General features: G+C 41.0%; 1 protein-coding gene and 1 long non-coding RNA gene across 2 annotated transcripts; one reads left to right on the top strand and one right to left on the bottom strand.

Moving 5' to 3' along the window:
• Nucleotides 1–5,877: 5,877 nt before the first annotated feature.
• LOC122988112 lies at nt 5,878–10,950 on the bottom strand. The gene is made up of 2 exons (XR_006404710.1): nt 10,866–10,950; nt 5,878–6,118 (listed from the first exon to the last, which is right to left on the bottom strand). It is a non-coding gene; the product is annotated as an uncharacterized LOC122988112 (long non-coding RNA).
• Nucleotides 8,540–13,341, top strand: LOC122988111 (transmembrane protein 74). The gene is made up of 2 exons (XM_044360271.1): nt 8,540–9,812; nt 10,449–13,341. Exon 2 carries the CDS (start codon nt 10,515–10,517, stop codon nt 11,358–11,360), a length of 846 nt encoding a protein of 281 aa, XP_044216206.1. The 5' UTR covers nt 8,540–9,812; nt 10,449–10,514; the 3' UTR covers nt 11,361–13,341.
• The last annotated feature ends 12,227 nt before the right edge of the window (nt 13,342–25,568 follow it).

The raw sequence follows: 25,568 nt of genomic DNA on the forward strand, positions 1-25,568 counted from the left end.
AGCAATGAGAGCTCAGCAGTCTGTTGGAAAACAGCCTGGAAGGAAGCATGGCTGTTTCGGCTACTTTTGGGACTGTGGACAGATTATCCACAGACTGTGTGGATAAAGAAGTTGTAACATAAGATTAACTGACTATTAATGGCAGTGTTTTTACAAGCCAGCATTGGATTATCATGGTTTTAAGTGCTTCTCAGTCCCTAGCCGCTTAATTCTCTTTGGTTAACCCACTGATCCCTCCAGAGATTTTATATCAGCGTCCACATAACTTACCTTGATTGTCTATGTGGTATTAATTCATTGTCACCTCTGTATTGATCCACTCCGTGCCTATTACACCTTATCAGAGGATGGCTAAATGAAGTGTTCAGTTCAGGTGGGAGACAATGACAGGTCATCACTCCTCACGGCTGGAGGGGGTAGGTGGGAAATTTTGTGAGTCCAGCCTGCAGAATACATCCAGCTGAGGTGTCAGAGACAGCAGATTTCCCAAGTAATTTTAAGTGGATATTGATTCTATTAATGTGGTTATGTTTGCTATGATCCATTACTGATGCAGTTGTATTCCATGGAGATGATTAAAGGGAGTGCATATGTTTGGTCCAGAGAGGTAATGTATCTTTATTTATTCTGAAAATGATGCATTTTATGAGCATGCCTGCAGGATCATTGACACAGATGGATTAACAACCTTATTTAATTTGTTTCCAACTCACTGAATTGAAAACCTTACTACCAGTGAACATCAGTGCCGGGATGGAAAAAGTATTCAGATCTTACAGACAGGTTGGCAATATTTCAAGTCTGTCTTAAAACAATAGTCAGGTGCTCAAATGAACATTGAAAAAGGTTCTTCTTGCCATAATAATTCCTCCTGTTCACACTGGCTGTTTTAGAAGAGCCCTTCATAATGTATTTACAATGTAAGTGATGGGGGCCAAAATCCACATGCCTCCCTCTGTGCAAAAATGTTTTTAAAAGTTAACCTGAAGCTAATATGAAGTTTCAGCTGTCCAAATGAGTCAAATCAAGTAGATATCTAGTTGCAGAGGCGATGATGCACGATTTGTTCACCCCCAGTGGTGATATCTCTTTTATTCATGTACACTAAATATGAGGTTATAATGCATGAATAAGTTTTAGAGATGCTGGTAGGTGGAATTTGTTACATTTGGACAGAGCAAGACTAGCTGTTTCCAGACTTAGCAGGCTGCCAGTGGTAATTTCAAATTTAATGGACAGATGTAAGAGTGGGATCTTCTCATCTAGCTCTCACCTAGAAAGCAAATATGTTTCCCATAATGTCAAACCGCTCCTTTAAATAAAAGTACACACAGTAAGTATTATCAGCAAATGTGCTAAAATGATCAAAAGTACAAGTGTTCATTATCCTGCTGAATGTCCACTATGAGTGGTATTGTTTATTATATCTGAATCATTAATATATAAGCAAAATTTACTGTACTGTAGTTGGTTGAGGTGGAGTTGATTCTAACTACTTTATTCACTGCTGGCTAGTTTAATCTATAACAATAAATTGCATTTGATAAACTGATCATAAGGGAATCTACACAGTAAATAGTACAGTGAAGTAAAAAGTACATTTCACTCTGAAAGTAGTGTAATAGATCTATAAAGTACAATAAAATGGAAATAAAGAGGAAATAAAGTAAAGTTGAAATATCTGAAAATTATACTTATGTACCATAATTAAGTAAATGCACTGAATTACTTTCCACCACTGTCGCATCTGCCCTGATCCTGCTTCTGCTTCCCTTTCCTAGAGCACTCAGAGTGGGGCTTCACTGCCACCACATGGTTAAACCCTGTCACTGAAGTATTTAATAAGACAGAGAGGCCAAGTTGCTGTAGGTATTGCACCATGGTACATTTTATAAAGGTGGCATTTATCTGTATGATCTCGAGGTGTATGTGACTGTCTACATTTGTCATACTTTAAGTGTGAGCACTAATGGCTGCTCAAGTGGCTGCCATATAGTTTTGTTTAAGCCTTTATACTTGAAAACTTTTTTTCTGCAAATGTTAGGTATAGGCCACTCAAGGCATACTGGAATTAAGCCAAACAAATGTTTCAGCCTGCAAAATGTTACACGGTTTTGAAAAGCAAAAGCTTGAATAAATACTCGGTTACATTTTTATGCTGTTGAACTTTTTAACATTTTGCTCCAGGTTTGTGGAAAAGACTCTCCTCTCTTTGTATCCAAATTCATTTATATTTATGAAATGCATTCTTTCAGACTTTCTTTGGGCTGATATTTCACCTCCAGGGACTTTCTTCTATCGCAGGACAATTATTGAGGGGCATGAAACAGATGTTGATGGAGGACCAGAAATCTAAAACCGTGAAGGGAATATTCCTTTTTGTAAAATATTCCTGTGTGAAGAGAAAATGAAAAGATGTTATGTGAGTGGCTACAAATGAATATCTTAACCATTGTACACATTCACTGTAATCATTGTTCACAAAGTCTTTCACATTTTCTTAAGAATACTTTGATTTGATAACCGTGAGTTAAGACCTGTAAGATGTGTGAGAGACAAACTGGCAGCCATAAGAGAGGTCTGGGAGAAATGGATGGAGCGTCGGCTGTACCTCTACAACCCTGGGCCTGAAGTAACAGTGGATGACCAACTGGTTCCATTTGAGAGGTAAATTTTTATTTTCATATCTGTAATGTAAGTGATTTTCACTGTTAATTTTATTATGTATTTCTGTGATATCATTGACTTATGTGATTGTTTCTGAGACACTGATACTAATTACTGATAGTAATCTCTTTTGACAAGCGCTTGTGCAGCGCTTTTCAAAGCTATTCAGGGTGCTGAATCTTGTCCTGATCCACCTGAGGCTGCAGCTGCTGCAGGCAAGAGGAGGAGATGCCAATTCTGCCCACAAAAGAAGGACTGTAAAACAAATACTATGTGCTGCACATGTGAGAAATACATCTGTAATGTCCATGCACACACACTTGCATACTGTCCTAGGGTTGATTGATTTATATTCTTCACATTTTTGTTTTGTATCTATTATTTTATTCTTCTTTAATTTTGTTGTTTATACACCTTTTGGGTGGGGACAATGTCTCAAAAATGGGAGAGGACTAGTATTTTGTAGTTGAATTCCTTATTGTACAGTATATAAGAATATAAAATAATGTTGCCAAAAAAGTTCAAGGCTGTTATTGTTTCCCTTCAATAAAATGCATTCAAAACTACTTTCTGCCCATTTCTACTACTTTCTTGGGCTATACAAGTGCTTTCTCTTGCTAAAAAATTAATGTTTACACCTATGCAGTACCTTTAGCAATGATGATAACAAGTCTCTTCTTTAGTAAAGAAAACAATTATGACAGGTGTGTTGTAATTAAAATGAGTGGTGTCCACTGATTAAATGCAGTCTTTCTGCACTGTGAAGAGGGAAAACCTAGATATTCACAAAGTTTGTGATGAACGACAGGTTGTTTCTTCATGTAAAGAGATTTGGGTTTTAAAATTCAATTAAGCTGCTTTATTTTAATGGTTCGGTGAAGGTGGGTCATTTTTGACACCTAGGACAAGGGGAGTATACAGAATGTTAAGACGACACAGGGGTTAACAGAGAGGTCCTTTTGTTCCTAATTGAAAATTCAAGGAAAACATCCCAACAGAATTTCAGAAGCAAAATTTTACCAATAGCTGCAGTGCCAGCAGACTACTCAGTGCTTGGCTCACTATTCCACCACCATAAATGACGTCTCTGGCCTGAAGTCAAAGATTTCTCATTTACCTAATGACTGAAACTCATCTCATCCAGCCTAAAATGTTTGCCTTGCCCATACAAAACAGCTACTGTGACTTTGCTTTCCATTCAGAGCGCACAAGGACACGACAGCTCAACTGAACCTTGACTGTGTATTTGTCAAAGTGAATGTGATTCAACATCAAAAACAAAATGTTTGTTATATTATAATTAGGGCACCAGTATGATTTGGCACATCAGAATAGCTGTAAGGCATAATCAGTGCTACAGATGGAGAAAGAGAGGCAGAAGACAGGACAGACAATTATCATCAAGAGCCATTGAGAGCACTATAATTCAAAAGCAGCTGTGGCGTGAGGGGATAACATCACATTAATTATGATAAAGAGACGATAAAGAGAAGAAGGGTCGATGGAATGGCGGAATTAATTATCCAAGTCGGCTTGCTTAATCACCGAAAGGCTTTTTTTCCCTTTTTGTGAAGTCTTATCTTCTCATGAAGCATAAATCTTTGACTACACACACACACACACACACACACATACATACACACACTAGGGAAGCTATTATCATCCTTCCATTACCCCACAGTGTCTATGTTGAGGCCAACCACACCGCTTCAATTATCAAAGTCACTGTAAATGAACTTTAAGGTCCAAGTGCTAAATATTTCATAACAATGTCTGCCGCCACCACCGCACTCTCTTAAAAAAAAAACTCCCACTGAACCTCAGTCTGCCTTTTTCTTAATTCCCTTGTCATCCTGCTGTCTGCCTGCACTCTCATCTCTGGAAGGCTTTTTAAGAGCAGCTGGAGGGCTTGCGTGCCAGACTTCCCCAAACAAACCCAGGGGATTGTGTACACCTGCTTATTAATAATCTACAGTACCATGCTGTTGTGGCACACTTCCCTGTCGGAGACCTCAGGATGCTCTCTGGCTGCTAGTGGTGAAGAAATATGCTGTGATGGTTTACTTTAACCTACTGAATCTACCCCTTTTTCAAAGTGTGATACTATAAAGCTGCTAAATATAACTATGACCATTGAAAAGATTTTCCTATTTTCACTTGCAGAGTCTTATTGATTCATTTGTCTTTTATGTCTTCTTTTATCTGGAGATCTGTTGCACCATTTACTCCCAAATCCATTACTAAATTTGTGCGTAAAGTCCTTCCTAAAAGTCTGTAACTACTAGCTAGTTTCAAACTAGTTTCCTAATAAATTGGATTGCAACGTTAAATGTGCTAGGAAACATCTGTGGCAATGTCCAATCAACAGCAAACAACTATGTTAATAGGAAGTCGCTGTAGCACCACCATTTGTACAATAGCCCGGAACAGACAAACCAAACACCGACTCTAGAGAGAGACTTTTGCATTTTTCACAACCCAGTCACCAGAACAAAACGTTGGCATTGTACGTTTCTGCAAACCATGGATAAGTTAAATGTCTACATTTCAGTGTTGGCCATTATCAGTTGAATAATGATGTTTTATGATGTGACAACACTGTGGTTAAGGTCTGGTTAGGTTTAGGCAGAAAAACCACTTGGTTAGGGTTAGGGAAAGATCATGGTTTGGGTTCAAATAAAAAAATTTAAAAACGGCTGCAAATGTCCCAACGTCTCGCTAAAAACACGATTTTGTCGGTTGAAACAGGAAGCAGGCATTGGTTTCGAGGTGGTCTCGAACTGTGCTCTCTGCTGACTTCCAACTTTCTTCCAACAAACTTCCTAACCATCCACCCCTCCTCCTCCTAATAAGAAAGTCAGCTTATATAGATCTCATGTGAACTACATCACTTTAGAAATGTTGATATGATATGTATTCCATGCGTTGAAACATAGATATTCAATGTATCTATGGTTTGCAGAAACATACAATGCCAATGTTTTATTCTGGCAACCAGGCTGTTTTTCGCAAGTTTCACAGCCACCGTAGGTTCTCCTACACGCTTGGAAGGGGAGGGGCAGGGGAGGGGTATTCAGTTGGTTGAAATCTGCAACCTCACCACTAGATGCCACTAAATCTTACACACTGGTCCTTTAACCCTTTAATGCATGAGTGTTTTGTTACAATCAACGGGGGGGGGAAACCCAAATACAGGACACAGACTCAGAGTTGGATTGAATAAGAAAAGGTTTATTGACTGGGCTCTCAGGGAGTGAAGGTGGATGGAGATGAGAGTGTCAGCAGGCGAAGGCAGAGGGGCAGAGGGAAGCTGGTGGCTGACGCGGCAGGGCAGAGCAGGGATGAAGACAAAGATGTGAGTGTGACTGGATGAAGCTAGTGGACGGGTCGACTGCATGACTGGTCGGCAGGCAGAGAGATGAGCAGGAAAACGGGCTGGCATGCAGTGATTCTATGGCACAGGGAGACAAGGTTAGTTCAGCAAACAAAACAACACAAGAGACTAAGCTTTGAATGCACCATTCAAAGTGGCCTTGGAAGTGATCCACCACAGCGGCTGAAACAACGATCTGGCAATGAGTGGATGAAGAACCGGGGTTTATATACTGCTGAGTAGATGAGCTGATGGATTGCAGGTATGCGGATTGGAGCAGGTGTGTAGGCTGATACACATGCATCACAGACACACACACACACACACACACACACACACACACACACACACACACACACACACACACACACAGACAGACAGAGGAGCATAGGAGACACAGGGGAAACATTTGGAATTTTTTGAAAACACAGTATAAACAGTAAGATTCTATAAATAACAGTAATGAATAACGCATGATGATTTAATGTATAACTTAATACAAGATGTATAATATATTCATGTTGCTCGCCATTAAGAGATCATCAAGTGGATGGAATAGGTTATCAATTAATGATAATAATGTTAACCCACAGTTAATTCATACACTAATTCAAATTTAAAGCTACATAGAAAATGGTATCAGAGTATAAGTGACAAAATAAGGCCAAACAGGAAAACACATTACCTTCTATTATCTGATTCCTACATACTGTGAAAAAAGTAAAAAATATTCTGACATTTTGACACCAGAAGATTTGTTATAAACAAATACTTTGAGCAACAGAAGGAACTTGAGGGCATAACTGAAGACAATAACTGAATTAGACAGGATGTAATATGGCCACAGAATCCTTAAGAGCAGAGGTATGCATGTAAGGGTTAAACTGACTGCCAATCCGTTGTAAATGCATATGTTACTTTGTTTTATATACATGGACAAACGTGATTCTAAGTTAGTATTCACGCAGTTTAGAATGCGTCGGAAATATCCAAAGCTAACTGAATCGTTATTTATTTATTTATTTATCTATTTAGTTATTTATTCCGACATTATTAGCATGACGGGTTTTTTTTTTGAGTATTGTGTTACTATTATGTAATTTAAAATTTTCCCAGTTAAGAAGCATTTGGATCAAGTTTCTTGTCAGATATGTTTACCATATTTCATATGAACTCTTTCACTTTTCGCTCTATAGTGTCATACATTAGCAAGCTAATGTTAGCTGTGTCACTTGGTTAAGTTATGGAGCGTTCACAACATATGGGACTTGCAAGTGTTCACATCATCAGACAATTCAAGACGATTGTGTGGTTGTAGAGTTGGTTGTGTGATGGTTAAAAATATTGTCCATCGACAATATAACACTATACTTATTTAATTTGAGTGTAATTACTTTTAACAAACTGTTTGCCTGAAGTCAGGCATCCATGTTTGTTTGGTTTTCAGGAACTTCCATATTATTGAGTGCCAACATGGATATATCTGAAAATCCTCAGACATAATTGCGACTTGGATGTTGACATGAACGCTATTTACAAGTTGGAAATACATAATTATGATAACTCTGATATGACACACTGCAGTTATTGGGTGTTAATATTTAGTCACAACCAATCTCTACATATTTACTTGCTACAGCCTGTTTATTGATGCATAAATATCCACTTAGTGAACACATTACAACTGCTAGCTGGGCTTTTCCCCAGCAGCACTCTGTTTCACATTCACACAGTCCCACTCATTCATATTCAACCATGTGCTACACAGTCTGCTACTGTCAGACACTGACCAGCTCCTGCAGTTCCTGGAGCAGTTGAAGGTGAGGTGAACTCAGTCACTCCCTTATTCATTAATTCACTTCATAATTCACACTCCCACACATGTACTGTCTCACTCTCCTTCTCCCTCCTGCTGCTGTATTTGAAGGGCCCCCCCCCCCCCCCCCCCCCCCCCCTTCCCCCCCACCCCCCCACCCGCCTCTCTTTCATCACCTCCCGTTATCTGCTACTGTCTAAAGTAAAAGCAGCTCAATATCCATGCTTCATAATCTTTATTCTGTGTGTGTGGGTACATGCCTGTAGCAGAAGACACACCATGAGGATTTATAGCTGTTAGAAGCAGCGACTCCCCTTGTCGCCCCTCCTTTTCGAAGCCTGGTGTCCTTGCCAGCAGGAAAAGTGGTGCACTGTTGCAGACAGATTGCATCTAATAGTTGGCTGTTGTTACCCCTCAGACAAGCACACACAGATTCCAGCTTCCTCTCTCTCTCTATCTCTCTGCATGAGACGACTAAAGTTGACTACAATCTGACCAAACACACCATAAACCATTACGATCTATCAGTCAGTGATCCAGGAGTGTCTCTGCTCCCCCCCCCCCCTCACTGCAAACTCATTTCTGGAACAAAAATGGTGGAGTACATCTTTGTCTGTCTCTGACCCTCTTTGTTTCTTTCTCTTCCTCCCTCCCTCTCTCTTTACTCCCTCCCTCCCTCTCTCTTTACTCATCTGTTAAATGGAGTCTTGTTGGGAAATGAGCCAAAGCCGTTCACCCAGCCACCAGGACTCCAGGAAAAGTGGCGACTATATTTATAGCTTCTGCCCGGTTGTGCTAAATAAGGTGGAACAGTCAGCAAATGAATTTTCTGTTTAAAGTGGGATTAAGCACTAAATGGTTGACAGTGGCCCGCACTAAGAATCTAGTTTACAAAGTGTCACTTTCCGAGAAAAAAAAAAAAAACGTGTCATTTACTGTGTTGTTTGTCATTTATCTTTGAAGATGCTGTCAAGAAAAGGACTCTGAAGATGTGGGATGAATGAGATGAAACTCCCAAAGATTTGCATGGGGTCACAGATCAGATGACCTATTAGATCTCTAGATTAAACATGGATTAGGATGGCTTTGACATAGTGACCAGTAATCTTCTGAGAGTGCACAAGGGAACAGATGGTGCATGATACACGCAGTTTAACAATGTTGTCTGGATAACACAACTGGATGTATTTTTCTGATATGATAGCATTAACTGACAATAAGCAGTGCAGATTGCTGTATCACCACCTTTAAGTTGTCCATGAATTTGTTTATTTAAACAATAACATACTTCTGTATGTGTTCAATTTGATCTAACATGACTAAAATAGCCTCATGGAAACTACACTGTGACCTCTGATGTCAATATAATACTCATGCATGAGCCCTATAGGAATTTCAACTGTGTCTATGATTATCAGTACTGACTTTATATCAACCTTTATAGCACTTGAACCCCTGTTAAGTCTCAGAGACTTATTTTATATAGCCTAGTTGTGAGTTTAAATCATTCTTGATGGTATTTTTATCTCTTATGTCCTACTAACCTGTTCTTAGCCTTCATAAGAGCTTTAAAAATGTTCACTGACATCAAATTATCCTAAAATCTTTCCTAGTGAAGGGCACTGCCAGTCAAATATGATCATCAGGTCCCCGAGGTTCCCTCTAGCCCCTCAAATCTTCACCCTACTTGTGTTGACTGGCTGGTAGTGATCTCAATCGGCTCACAGATAGCGGCGCTCCTTTCAGCGCCACAGCGCGGGCAGCTGAGGCTCTGTGTGGGAGGGACTAACGGAGAGCTCCCCTCAGAGCAGCCTGCCGCCACAGTATCGAGCACGGAGAGAATATTCAAAGCATATTCACTGATAAGGCTTTTTAAAAATCTGTCTCCGTGATGTGGTGTCAGCTGCCGTATCGTTTATGAGGAAAAGAAGGCGGAAGGGATGCTGAAGTAGCGCGGTGAGTTTATTTCTTTTGGTTATTTGTGCGGTCTGAGGAGGGTTTTGTTTGGCATTAGAGAAAAAAAAAATAAAAAAGCGGATTGTGCATGACTGGTCCACCCATATGCAGAAGAGCATATATCTTCAGCTGAATTCAAATAAAGTGTGCAGGAGTATTGCAGTGGATATTTCGCCAGTCTTATCTATATTCTGTAGGTTATAAAGGCTGGAATTATTTCATGATCATTTTCTCGGAAGTAGAGCAAGTGTGGTTATGTATATTCTATATGTATGTAGTTTAAGACCAGTTTTATGAATGCGTGTATTGTATAGGTTGTAAACACAATAAGAATATAGTTTAATCTAGGTTTACACGTGGATTGTTTTTCTAATTGGATAAAGAGGCATTTGGCTAATCACAGCCTCTATAAGCGCCTTTAAAGCAGGGTCCACGGATTCCTCTGAAACGATCTAATCAACTTTTAAGTGGTTTTGATTTCAGTATCACTGTAGGGGTGTGTGTATTTTGCGCACTGTTCCAAATTACGCACACATTTTTGCGCATTAGTGGATAGAAGGTTTCAAGATTTGAAATGAGGGTAATCTAATTAAGATGCACCATTTAACTTAGAACTGGTACGTGTCTTCTTATTAGGGATGCTGTGGAGTGAAAACGTCGTGGGTGGAAGGCTTAGCGCGAACCAGCAGGTGGTGAAAACGAATGGCTTCTCCGGAGCTGCTTTCTGCAGATGAGGGAGGCAAACAGCCCGATCCTCCCAACGTCCTTGACCGTGTTTCCAGCGCGCTGCATGTCCGCAAGCTGGTCGGATCAACAGGAGGAGCGCTCCCCGGGGAGGGCTGCTGTAACCTGGCCCGGGGCTGCCATGGCCGGTGTCATTCATCACCAAGGACGGCGCCACGCAAGGGAGGCGCGGAGGTTAAACTCGGTCACCTCGGCGAGGAGAAAGTCCGAGTTTGCTGCGACGAGGAATTAGAGACATCCTTCACCTACATTGATGAGAATGTTAACCTGCGACTGGCCAGCCCGGAAAATAGTTGTAAAAGTACTCACAGACCCGTGCGCAACGGCGAGGCTTGCTCCGAGACGTTGCCAGAATTCTCCTTCATGTCCGAGGATGATCTCTCCTTCGGGGAAGGCTCCGGGACTTCTATAGACTACGGGTTTATCAGTGCAGTCACGTTTTTGGTGACCGGGATCTCCTTGGTGATCATCTCCTACGCCGTGCCACGGGATGTGGTGGTGGACCGCGACAGCGTGTCGGCGAGGGAGATGGAAAGGCTGGAGATGGAGAGCGCCCGGATAGGCGCCCACTTGGATCGGTGCGTCATAGCTGGACTTTGCCTGCTCACACTGGGCGGCGTGGTGCTCTCCACGCTGCTGATGATTTCCATGTGGAAGGGGGAGATGTACAGGAGAAAGATCATCGCTTACTCGAAGCGCTCTGCCAAACTGTATGGCTCGATCAGCCTGAAAACGAGATCCAGTCCCAGTCACTCATCTGCGCACTTGTCCCTGCAGGAGGAAATGGAGGAAACTGTGACTTAAAATGCTGCTCTGCATAGAAAACTCTTTCTGTTTTTAACTGAGGAATTAATGCCATTCACACACATTCTCTAACCTAGAAATGTATTCATATATTCAAAGTGCAACTCTTCAACATTTTTGCTTATACTGTAGACATAGATCAAATTCTGTATTGTATATCCACATTGCAAAAACAACAGACAAGAAAAGCACTCAAATGCAAAGTGAGCAATAGCCAGAAAAACACTATGTGGTAGCTATCAAATTGTTCCCAAATGACACAGAGTGGCACCAAACTATAAAAGTGAGCAGGGAGAATGTTAAGAGCTTTGAGTCACAAACACTGAATCACATTTTTTGTACCCAGGATGCAATCTCCAAGAGCTTCCATTTATTATTAAGGCTATTCATATTTAATGTGAATGTTTCCAACAGCAAAATCATGCACAGACACATTTCAGGAAGTAGGGAAGTGTGTGTCCCCAGGGCAGGAGAGTGGGCGGTAAGGAGGGGTGTAAAGCTGTCCCTGTCCACTCTGATGTGGGAGACTCAGCTCAGTGGCCCACACGGTAATATCCAGTGACAGTCCCTCTCTGGTGCAGTGCTGAGGTAAGCCAGTGAGCCCAGCTTTGTGCATCTGAGCCAAAGCTCCACGTCGGTTTGATTGTAGTGAACAATTTGACTGCATTTGACAGTGCAGGCATACACCGTGCACTCTCCTCTGCTCTTCTTCTCGACTTTCCTTCACCTCTTCTTTACTATCAGCTCTCTCTCCTTCCTGCAGAACTTCCGTGCTATCTTCAACCTATGAACACTGTAAAATTACACTTAAGTGCTTACATAATGAGCGTGTGGGAAGGGTCCTGGACGATCACAGCCAAGTGCCGGTGACATTTCAGTGTTGATGAACCTTTTCCTTACCGGACTACTTTTCTTTTTCTGTCTCTGTCTACGTGAGGATGGACTTAAGAACACATAATCACACATGAAAGAGTTGCCCTACTTCCAAAACCTTAAGCCGTCACAACTTCAAAGAACTAATTACCTTCCCAAAAGTGAGGTATCATTCTTTTTAAAAGGTTATATTTGATGTTATCGCAGTGATTTGCTGACTAAAAAAATGCAGGTGACACAAAGAGCTTAAGAAAAGACGTTTTTCATGTGCAGACTTGCAAAAAGATATATATATGTTAATGCACTACTGACCAGACAGGTCCTGGACCAAGTTGAGGAAGAATTTAGTTTGTCTATGCGAAAGCAGCCTTCTCTTTCTCCCTGACGGTTATTAACGCTGTCGGAGGAGGACTGCATTTATGCAGGCCTGCAGAAAAGAATACAGAATGCCACGCAATTCTCTCCGAACAAAAAGAAGGAGTCATTTTTCATGTAGGCTACCCTGTAAGGCTCATAAATCATGCATGAACACTGAAATTCTGCCATATTTGCATATATTCATATACAAAGTGAAACACTGCATTCCACAATACAAGTGCTAATGATTCTTATACTGTGTCATTCTGTTACCTCAGTTCCTGTCCTTTCATTTTGTGGGCTGTGTGGCCCTTTTTCGAGGCTTACATTCAAGACGACATGAGTCAGCCTCTATTAATGAGATGCGTAGGCTGATTACACTATGATAAACAGCTTGAGGCTAGACCGATGCTGTGCTTTCATTCAGTTGCTTTTCTGTATACTGTCACAGCATATATCGTAAGCGCCAGTCAGTGCACTGACTGTTCAAGTGAAAGGAGAAAGGCGTGTGAAGAAAAGAATGAGGTATTCAGCCAGCATTATTGTTCAAAAATCATTTGGGTATATTAGGCATGTTTATTGCAGCAATGAACTAATGCAAGTTTGTTTTACTACAGCGTTTCATTTCCTCTGTCAGAGCTGACAAGTGTGTGTGCATCTCTGAAAAACAACCATCACATTTGAAATGGCAATAAAATGCCAAATGAAGAGATTTCCAGGAAAGGTAATAAAAATGAATGATCCAAATGAGGCAATGTTGTCCTGTTCTCTTCACAGAAGCTGTAAATCCACAACCAGTATTACAGATGTTACAGCAATATTTTTAATTCAGCGGGCTTTCCTGCCGTTATTGGCTTTGGAAATGAAGTGCGACGTCCAAGTGCTGGACACTCTTCCCGCTTCCTCTCTCTCTCCCTCTCTCCAATATTTTCACTTGGAATAAAACTTGTCAAACACTTAAAGGGCGGCCAACAACAATGCTACCAGTGCCAAAATGCATGTATGATAATATTGAGCAATTAATTCAAACTCCAGCAATATAATGGCTTCATTACACATGAGGTACGTCACTGCTTTCCTTTCAGTGTCAGAGTCATATTCAGAGGTGGCATCATCTGTGAGAATGTCACTCTTTTAGCACACAGAGGATCGTAAATGCCTGGGGGAAGCCATTAACATTTCAGACTTCAAACAGACTCATCTGCAGCATGTAATGCACCACACTGTAGGTTTTCAGACATGTACTATTTCTCCCCTTCTTTCTCCTCTACCTTCTTTATCCTCCCCCTCCCTTCTTGCTGTCCTCCTCCATGGCTGGCACAGTGCCTCAGAGCCAACATCAGGCTTCCCCTCATATAGCCAACTAAACATGTTTGGGGGATTTAATCAGGGATTTTCTTGAAGCGACAGCATTTTACACACCAAGCTCAAGTGTATTTCCAGAGGTTTCATGCATAAGCTCTTTATCCTTGAGCAGTGCACAGCGAAATCACCCTTATTGATATTTGGTTGGCTCCTCTGTAAGTCGATCCCTTCAGGTAAGGCCGAGGAGCAGCTGAGCTGCTGCCATCAGCTAATTTCCTGAAGGTGTTATTATACTCCTCCATCTTGTCAATGCTAATACCCTGTATGTGTGCAGTATATATATATATATATATATATATATATATATACATACACATACATACACTCAGTGGCCACTTGTGTCCCTAATATTTCCCCCCCCTCATGTATGTTAATGGAGTGGACAAAATATTAGGAACGCTTTTCAATATAATGCACACCACCACCCACTACGACCTCAATAATAAACAGAAGTAGAATTATCACCTCTCTGATAATGTCAACAAAAACTGAAAATGTATAAGCTTCATAAATGTAGAATTTATGGCAGAGCTGTTGCATACTTAATGAAATGGCCGGTGAGTGTTTGTGTATATTGTGTATATTGAGTTTGCAAAGGACTTGTGTGTCACCTCACCTTTAAAAGCTGCTGACCTATGAAAACCGTTTCAATAGGTTTTTTCTGTGGAGATATTTAGTGTCCACAGATGATCTAAATAGGATTTTCCACCCCGAGAAAAAATGAAGTCCCCGGAAAATGCAGAGAGGCAGAGTGAGAAGAATCTACATAACACTGAGATACTGTATACAGAGTGGGACTTAAAGGAATACTTTGACATTTTTGGGGAAAAAAAGCTGAGCAGATTGATATCACTCTTAATATGAACAGCAGCCTGTTAACTTAGCTTAGCATAAAGACTAGAAACAGCTAGCCTGGATCTGACCAAAGGTAACAAAACCTGCCTACCAGCACCTCTACAACGAAAAAAAAAACAAAATGTAAAAACGAGAAGTTGCTGTTTTATGGGGGGGGCTATGTGTGGGAGTATTTTTTTGGCCAGGCGCAGTGACTTCCTGTAGTCTCAGCTGGTTGCCTGGCAATCTCATGGTGACAACAAGACACTGCACCCAGCCAAGAAATAGTTCCACACATAACCCCCCCTGTTGAGATATAATGTGTTAAAGGTACCCTGTGGAGTTTCTGCCCTCTATAGCACTGTAGAACAGTTTTTTCTGAGTGGGTCCCTGTTTTGTTTGTCTAGTGCACACACGAGGACGCACATGTGTGCATGATGCAATAAACAGTCCTGCCAATGTTTTTACACTATTCCACAGGTGGCTGTAATGCACCAAGACACACAGAGAAAGACAGGGAAGAAGACTGCAAGCTAGTTAACATGGATTTAAACAATGCAGGATTTAAATACTAAATTGTTTTCATAAATGTTTTATGAGGAGGCTCCATTCCACATGTTTGCTAGACTTCCAGGATACACACAATACGTTTTGGTGAGTAACTCAATGTAAACATAATTTTTGTTTGTTTACAACAAAACTCCACAGGGCACCTTTAATTTAGTGAAGATTAGAGGTGCTGGTAAACAGATTTTGTTACATCTGGACAGAGCCAAGCTAGCTGTCTACCTGTTTCCAGCCTTTATGCTAATCTAAGCTAACCAGCTGCTGGCTTTAGCTTCACTTGTACCATACAGGCGTGAGAGATATCCGTCTTCTCATCTAACTCTTGAAGTTAGAGAGCAACATATTTCCCAAAATGTGAAACTATTCCTTTAATATGTCCTCAGTGTACATGCATCTATGTGGCGTGTGCACTCAGGCTGTAAGCTGAAAGTAGAACAAACAAGAAGAAACCTTTCTTTTGTTGTCCTTATTAGATATATTAATATGTGTGGTGAGCTTGCCCTCCATCTATCAGTGGATTGTGAGGCCAGAAGAAAGTTTCCACTTCAATTGATTGCTTTGGAGGGAAAGACTAAAGCCATACTCCTCTGGGATATGACTTCATTCTTGGTTGCTCCCTCCGCTGTTTTACTCAGACAGGATATTTTTAGTCAATGTGCATATTGGTTCTTTGGAAAGCTCATTGTATTGTAAATGTAGTCTACAAAGCTCATTTCTCAGGATGCACTTAGCCAGGCTGTTTTACATTCAGTTTGCAAGAACATCCTTGTTGAGCCCCGTCCAGGCCTTTTCCCAGCATTTCATTTTTACATGACATTAAAGCTCCTGAAAAATAAGTTTATGATGCCTGTGTGTGTTTTTTTTCAATTTGGTTTATTATTAGATGCCCCCTCCTCATCACTCCTTCCAGTCTCTTGTGTCATACTATTTTGAAATCCTCAATGGTTCAGCAGTTTCTTATGCTGTGTAGTGAGATTGAACAAAACCCTATTCTTACAAGAAAGAACCACAACTACTTCTCCGTGTCAAATCGATTTACATCTCTGGTCAGCCGTGTTCCGCATGGCTGACACTGAAACAGTCCTCAGAAGCGCTTTGTCACTCACTCACTGGTCAACCTCACTGATGCCTCTTAGCTGCCTCATCCCACAGCCGGCAATCGGGCCTGCCATAACCAGACACGAGAACGTCTGCGGAGCCATTTCCTGTGTTGTACTTGGCACCTTCAGATCACTCTCTCAGACGGATAAACTATCAGCGCTCTGGCTGCTATGGTAGATGAGAGAGGAAATGAGGTGATCGGTTGGATCAATCTTACAGTAAAACCACTCAACCGCTGCAGAGAGGCAATACAGGTTACATCTCTCTCAGCCTCTCTGATCATCCACTACAGTGAATTTTTAATGGGCTGTTTGCGAAGGCAGAGGCCATGGCCTTGCCATTGATGTGGTTACACAGTGGCTGCTTATACAATAACATTACCATCATACTTTCAATGACGTGACTGCCTCTTCAGCTTAGCAGACACGGGTAATGTAGACATATTGCACAAACAAATCACGAGCTCGGTTCACCTCTTGATCACCTCGCTGTTCAGCCCCTTCTATCACACAATCACACAGTCTTGCCGGGCTCCATTGATTTAATTTGTATCAAATTGCTAATGCAGTTATTCGTCATGCATGGCCTCCCTTGTATGCTTGTTTCCCCCATTATGCCTATGCATTTACCTCTAATTACAGTAAATAATGATTGCTTGCTAGTTTGCTGCAGTAAATAAGTGGGCTAGAGTGTGGCCTTTAGAAAGCCATCAGTGAGCCAAGAAAACAGCTTGTTTATCTCCTCCTACAACATCTGAACAACAGAGCTACAAAGCGAAGAGGCATCTGGAGCAATCTGGCACATTCATACATTATAAGTACATTATGTACATCTGTATGTTTTACTTTTCTACAGACATTTCTTCACAGGGAACTGCCTCATTGGCTGAGTTAAAACTCAAGGGCATAAACCAAGTAAACAAGATTAAGAGCCTACCACCATGTACATTTACCTGTTCACCATCTTAGTTTAGCATTTTTACATGCAAATTTTTCTGAGGACAAATTAAAATTTTGACCTGATGATGGAGCTAGATGACAAGGTAGAGGATCACCAAAGTAATGCAATTCATTCTGTGGGGATCATTCAGTTCTGTAACAATTTTCTTCACATTTTCTTTAAAACCACAAATGTGGTTTGTTGGTGGTCACAGATTTCATTAGAATATGTTGTTTGGGAACCATGAATGTCTGTACTAAATCTTGTACCAATCCATGCAGTAGATGTTTCAATATTTCACTGAATTATTGGAAACTTTGACCTGCTGGCAGCACACGCCGTCAGGATCCATCCTCTTGGCATCATAAACTAATGTTAACCTCATGGTGTTGCCAGAGGAAGAGTCAGGGGATCAACAAAGTTATTAGGATTCATTCTTTATGCACCATTAACATCTGTGCAAAATTTCATGGAAATCCATCCAGTGGTGGACTGACAGACTGATGTTGCCATCCTTAGAGCCATGCTGCTAACATGGCTGAAAACAGCAAGAACCTGACCTTCAAAGTTCAAATTAGCCATATTGGCCTAGCTGGTGCTGACCTTTACAAGATCATGAATACCATGATAATGAAGGAATCAGAAAATGCCACTGCAATCATAATTTAATTTATGTTTCAATCAGAGTTCCTTGCCATATTTTAGCTTGTGCTTTGACAAAAAACTGCAGCTTGTTGGCTCCACCCACAGAGGTCTAATCCAACCAATGAGATAATTTTTGCCTGCAAGAATTTTTTGTAGAGCTGCATGTTCAATCTACGTGTGTTAACGTACATGTTTGCGGTTTCCAGCACATCCAGTGTGCTTTAGCTCTCAGCTCAAGGAGGTGAAATCAGCTCTGGACAATCAGTTCTGTTTAGACAAGAAGCCGGTAGCAGATAGAGGATAGGCTCTGGACAGAGTCGGATGCGGTGTTGGGTCTGAGGCCGAGACCAAAAGCAGGCGCTGCAGAGCTGATTGTCTGCACTGCATTTCTTTTGCCTCCAGTGTTGTGTTACCAGCTAGCATCTGACTGATGAGAGATGATACTGGCTGGTGGAGAGAGCCAGCAGGATGTGGAAAGGGAGGATGCTGACAGGGTGAACACACATGGGAACATACACACTGTCATTGGGGGTCATTGTAACAGCATAAGGATGAGCTCGAGATGAAATAAGCATAAAGCACAAAAGCAGAATTCCAGTAGAAGATGTATTCACATCCTTTATTTAAGTAAAGGAGCAATACTATAATGTAACGGTGGTCTGTTATAAGTTAGAGTAATACATCTTGAGTGTTATATTATTATATTACTGGATCAGTAATACTCAAGCATAAATGCAGAAGTACCTCAAACTTGTGGTATAAAAAAGTATAGTACTTAAATAAATGTACTTTCACCACTAAAAAATACAATACAAACAATGAATATAAAATAAAAAGAAATGGGGCTGTATAATACAAATGGCAATTCAATAATAATAATAATAATAATATTTTTTATTAATATTTATTATTATTTAAATGTATTTACATTGCACCTTTCATACACAAAATGCAGCTCAAAGATCATGAAGAAAAGAGGAGATCATTTAACTAAAAGTCACAATATTAAAATACATTTAAAAAGAGAAAGGGAGTAAAATACTAAACAGTTAAAGAAAACAAAAACATAAAATAAATAAATAAATAAAAAAAACAGTAATCACATAACTGCAATTATAATTACCATAACATTGCATTACCAACATCACCTTAATAACTGTAATCTTCTAACCGAGCAGCAGTGTGCTTAATCATAAAATAGCAGGTAAATAGTAATAACAGAGGAAAGCAAAATAAAAAGGTTAATTTTAAACAGCTGCTCACTTGACTGATGTTGCTGTCCTCAGATTCACATTGAGTTTGGTTCAAGGTGAACAGCAGACAGACTGGGGATTTAAGGGCTCTATCAAAGAAATGTGTTTGCATCATATCACCTAAGTAATCAGGGGCAGATCCATAGACACATTCTTAGACAAGAGCAAGAATTGTACTTATCCTAAAACTAACTGGAAGCCAGTGCAGAGACTTTAAAAAAGGAGTCCTACGAGGTATTTTCTTTGTATCAGCTATAATTCTGACAGATGTGCTCTGCGTGAGCTTGTTTTATAGACTTATTGGGGAGATCTACAGTAAAAACATTGCCGAACCTCTAAGAATCAGAATTTGTGAGCGAAAGACAATAGATTATTATGGTATATCATGTGTGGGTATACTTTTGTTGTGTTGGTATACTTATTGTTGAAAGGCACATAAACTGAAGACTTAGTCCACTTGAATTTTCTTTTATTCAAAGCACAAGAAAGTTGAAACAGCTATAATAAATTCCACTAGTAAAAACAATGGAAAAATAATGGCTTAAGGATCCTAACAATGTAATTAAATTACCAATAATCCTCACTGTGCCTGATACAGATTATAATGAGACAGAGCAGGGGCCAGCCACAGCAGACATTCATCTTTATAAATGATCGCTTTCATTCATTTATACTAATATGATCCACACCATATTATTTCATTTTAATGGCTGAAGACAACCTGAAGATGGCAGCATTAGACCTCACAATGCCACCTCCAGCCGGAACCCAAAGCATCGCACTTATTGCCCTGTCAGCATCCAGAGTCTGATGCTCTGAGAATAGGCTGTGTGAAATCCCTGGATTACAGCGCTGAGCTCTGTAAATCACTGTGGTTCTCTAAAAATGCACATGGGTTGAAAAAAAGATGACGTGAAAGTTTCATGCAAGCCACTCTATCCTCTCTCGTCAATGTATTCGCTCCCCTGCAATCTATTGGCTTGCCCAGGAGTACATTTATAAATGCAGGAACACAACTTCCTCTGGAGGTTTCCTCTTAGAAACCTTGCTTCCCCAGTGTGGTATTGTGCAACATCTGGCTCCGGTTGTGCATTGATCTTGGCCTAGGTCAGGATGAGAGGGCGAATGTTTGAGTGGGGGGGTTGTAGTGTGAGTTAAGTGCACAGGTCTTTTTTAAGGACTTCTTGTTTGTCCCAATGAACATTTACCGTCAAGTGGTGCTCTAACGTTCGAGTAGAGCGAGTGTCAGTCCCAAAGGAGATCAACCAGCCAGAAACTGAATAATTTATCCAGGCCTATGCCTCCTCAGAGCACCAGGAGTCTGAGATGAAGAGAGGTTATAAAGTACTCCTCTACCTCCAAAGAATTTTCACTTTCTCCTTGACTTTCTCTTCCTCTAACCTCTGTCTTCTTCACACTCTTCTTGCTGTTACTTTCCAATCGTTCGGACCCTTTTCCTCCTGCACTTCTTCAGTTTTATCCACCTCTTTCCCTCCTCTATCATCCTTGCATCTCATTTTTCAATTTCACAGTTTTTTCTACCATTCTGCCTTGGCACCAAAAGTGTTATGCAATTGATACACAGATGATGATGCCCTGGATCTAATGTCTTAACGCAATAATACCTCCACCCTGCTAACCTCCCTACCCCCGCCTCTTCGATGCTCTGCCGTGAAGGGGGCTCTTTGCGGGAAACTCTAGCATACAATCGTATCTGCTCACATCTCAAGTTTCCCAGTGGCACAGTGCACCGATATGAGGCAGCGCATTCTCATCATCCTAACCTTCAAATTTGCTTTTCTTCTCCTCTTCTTCCTCCTCCACCATCACCACCACCAGCCTCTCCCCCCTCTATCTGGAACTCTCCTCTCCTCACCCTTCCTCTCATATTTCCCTTTCCTATATTCACCCACCCTATGCTCCACCTTGCAATGATGCAGAAGAAAATTGGGTGGGAAAAGTGACAAGGATGGATTGATATCATCCATGTGCAGGTATTTACTTGATCTAAAAGACATCCATGTAGCCAATAAATCTGTCAAACAGGGCTATAATTGTAGGGGTGTCTCTGTACTGCTAATGGAGTTTCTCTTTGATAAAGCTTTCCTCCTCTGCTAATTGACACTGCATCCTCTCTTTCCCTTTGACACTGCAAAACATGTGGGTTTGCTCAGGAGCAGTCTTTCAAGCTGAGTAACTCAACATCCGAAGTTATCATTGTTAAAACTGTTTTACATAAAAGTACAGAGGGTGATGGTAAGAAACAATGCAATTCTTTCTTTAGCTTATGAATAGTAGGATACTGTATGATGTGAGTAATTGAGGCAAAATGTGATTTTGTTGATGAGCATGATGACTTCAAAGTTACTTGAACCATGAAATAATTATACATTACTTAACAATTACTCAACAGTAGAAGCTATTAGTTACCTTACTTTCCACTACTCTGTCCTGCCCCATCAACAGTGCCTTCCAACATCTCCAAATCCCTGCACATAATCAAAGCCTATGGTTTTGGAGGTTTCTACTGACCATCAACAGCTCGTGATTCCTGACTGTAAAAGTCACTAACTTACCAGATAGGAAGACAAAACATGCAAATAAGACAACTCTGGAGCTGCTGTCTCAAGCCAATGTGCCAAGCTAGAGGCTGGCGTATGCATTACATAAACTAGTTTGCACAAAGTTTTGTCCAGCCACTTCTTAAGGCACACGTGTTTAAAGTTGTTCCAAATAGGCATTCATGGTGTTGCACTTTATACACACAAATAGAGACAGAAGTAGCTTTGTGAAGAAGGAAAAATGGCCAATAACTGCATGACTGTGAATGTTGGTTTGTGGACCATGGGTTTCGGAAAGTTAACAGAAATTGTCGCACACATGGTCTCCAATGCAGATGTCAGAAAGATGGAGGCAAGCACTTTGCTTTAAGTGTACTGATGCCTTAGCATGTCCTGGACCATTCACTGAACACCCAAAGACAAAATTGATATCAGCCTTCCCTAAGCCCCAAAAGTAACAGAAAACAAAGTTGTTTACAGATGTTGTTCAACCAACTGACAAGAACTTTGTTTGAAGTATACTAATGCCTTTATTCAGTAATATATTGATCACCTTGAATCAAAGTGAACGTCAATCCCAAATTCAGCAAAATATGTCTTCTGTCAGTCCTTCTCCAGACAAAAAAGTTTTTCTTTTATCATTGTTCTGTAGGTGATGTAATTAAGTCTTTACAGTCAACAATGCAATGAGGCCAATATGGATTAAAAGTCTAAATTCAGTGGCTCAACATTCTGCCGATACATTATGTCATCCCTTGTGTGCTGTTATTCATTTCTAGCAGCATAATTGAAACAGCCACAGATGATGTCATCTAAACACAGGACTTCCATTCAGAAGTTGTTTTGTTGCTCCCGTACACGACTGGGCGGACCAGCCCCATCACCATAACTCTAATAAATGGACTGAATATGGCGAGCTGAGAGCGAACTTGGCCTCTGCTGAGGAGATTGGCAGGTGTTTGATATTCACTGAAGGCTACACCCCCTTCATCTCTGTCCCCAAGTCCCCCCCCCCCCTCGTCCCCAAAAGGCACGTCTGAGTCTAAATTATAGACTATGAGACTTGGAACCTGTTAGGAACAACGGATGAGTCATCTTGGACAGACAGTCACGGAGGTGACTACCTCTAACCCATCCGCTCATGAGATTAATGACCTATCAGCCTGTTTATTGACACAAACAAAATGACTCCTCTTTAGTGATGCCAAGGGTCTCTCTCTCACTCTCTTTTCATCCCTCTGTAATGTCTTGCTCTGTCACTCTGTCCCCCTCTCTCTGTTGTGGTGGCCAAGGTTAGAGAGGCGCAACGAGAAAGGGCGGGGAGTCGGAAAATAGGGAGAGGGGGGTCTAAACAAATCTATGTCCTGCCAGGACGTCCTCCTGCCAAGGTTTGTCTAGGGCTGGAAGGGATGAAGGAAGGTGGGGCTCGTGGGTGGGGAGGCTGGTGCGGAGGTGGGGGTGATGGGGAATGACGTGATCCCCTTTATCCCAGCCAATAAAACAGAGTGGCCGGTGAGATCCGGATCCGTACGTGCCGTCAAATTCAATAAGGTAGTGCTTTAATGTTTTCTTTTAATCAACCAAATTGCATTACACACTGCCTCCTCTGCGAGGCTCCAGCATAGAGGAAGGGGGGACAGGAGAGTCGGAGCTGCGGGGTTGCTGTTTGGGGGAGACGGAAGCACCAAGAGGGGCATTCCCAATATCTTGAGAAATTTTCAAGAGAACGTTATGTCACATGTATGTTGGAGAATTTCTACTGTACTCGACTCAAATCTACTCCTCTGGTTCCCCTTCAATGAGAGGAGGCAGGGGCCAGTGTGATTTCAGGGTCAGACTAGGGACAGACAAGGTGTACAGACAGACTACGTCATTCTAGTAATGAATGCCAGCTCAACTTTGAGAGCATCGGCCGCTTTAAAGGCAGAGCACTCTCCCTCCTGGATGAGGGTGTCTCTTATCATGAGCAATGCCCTCAGCAGTCTTTCTTTTCCTCCCCCTTCTCTTCTTCCTTCCCTTCCTTCATCAACTTCCTCCCCATCATTCTCTCCCCCTCACCCTCACTGACCTCACTCCTCCTCCCTCCTCTCCCCCTGCCCAATATGACTCACCCTTTACTGAAGGTACATCAGGAATGGTCTTCTAAACACTTCATCATCAAAACCCCCTTTTCTTCTCCAAGGCTGGAGGAAAGAGCACAGCACCCAGCCGGATGGAGAGGGATTGTATATCTGCGTCATGTACCGTACACTGTAAAAAATGGCTGTGAAAGCCACGGTAATTTACTGTGTTTCCGCACAGTTAATTACTGTGAATATCATTTACAGAATAGTACCATGTATTTGGCCTAAAAACACAAAAACAACATGATACTGTAGAAATCACAGTTATTGACACACTACTGTAGAAAATCACAGTAATAATCCCACTACTGTAGAAAATCACAGTAATATTCATACTACAACAGAAACCATTATGTTACTGTTGTTAAGGTTCTCACTTTCCCTTTTCTTTTCTTTTTTTTTTTTTTTAAAGAAAATCACTATTTTGATGATTATTTTGTAATACCTTCAAATAAAACCCTCCCCTTCATGGTGCCAATGTAAGAATTTAAACATTAATTTGAAATCATTTATTTTTTCATATGAATTTAAATACTTCAAGATGGCCTTATTTTTTCATGCTTCTGCAGGCTGTTTGTTTTTAAATTTGTCTCAGTGTTTATCAGGTCAAGACAGGCCTCTGTGAAGTCATGAGCTGATTGGTTGAGCCAACGAAATGCATCATTTGATCTCTGTCAAAGCGCCAAAATACTTCACTGCAGCCAGTTTGGGACTTGACAGCTTTTGGATTGCTATGTTATCTTTTGCTTTGTTTCTTTTTTTACCTTAAAGGATTTTTAAAGTTGTCAGACGGTATCATAGATGGATAATGTGGACTTTCTGGCATCCTGCATCTTGCTAACTTTACCAGCTAACATTTGACTGCAGAGTACTCTGAAAGTGGATGCAACAAACTCGGAATATGCATATATGAATATATGGAAGACCACAACTCCCCAAGAACTTAAAAGACATCTGTTCAACAGATATTTTTTGCAGCGTGGACAGTGCACTTCTTGCAGTGTGGAGAGGAGTAAACAGTCCTGAGCAGCAGCAGCAGGAGTTACCGACATCAGCAGCTGATCAGTAAGTGTCTTCAACATTAAAACATTTGGTCGTGACTGACACCAGATATTACACCAAGCTAGTATTTGTAGTTAAATTATTAACATCAATCTCTGGCTGCTCAGAAGTATGTTGTGCTATCATTACTACCTTAGCTAGTTAACATATATCCATAGCTAACCTGACTGTGCATTGTGTTAAACTGGAACAGCTTAATGTTACGATGTTGTAACTTGTCAACAGGCCTTATTGTTACAGATGAACGCTTTGTATCTTCTGTGTTCAAAGGGCATATGAGAGCTCTGTAACGTTTGTTTAGCCTGTGTCACCCCCTAGCTAACTCAACACTGTTACACCAGTTCACTGTGAAAACATCACCCTTTTTTCAATTTTTATAACTTAATAATTAATTTCTCTAACGTTAGGCCTGATAGAGATGGCAAAATGAGGCAAAGAAGAATATAGTCTACTGCAAAACTGTATGAAATTACTGTGTTCCAAGATGTTTGTATGTGATATGTTATGCTTTGGGGGGCATTTTGCTGG

This window comes from Thunnus albacares, chromosome 8, assembly GCF_914725855.1.
Source record: "Thunnus albacares chromosome 8, fThuAlb1.1, whole genome shotgun sequence".
Lineage (NCBI taxonomy): Eukaryota > Metazoa > Chordata > Actinopteri > Scombriformes > Scombridae > Thunnus > Thunnus albacares.

Excerpts from the sequence above, each read along its gene's own strand:
- LOC122988111 (XM_044360271.1), top strand. The coding sequence starts at position 10,515 with ATGGCTTCTCCGGAGCTGCTTTCTGCAGATGAGGGAGGCAAACAGCCC.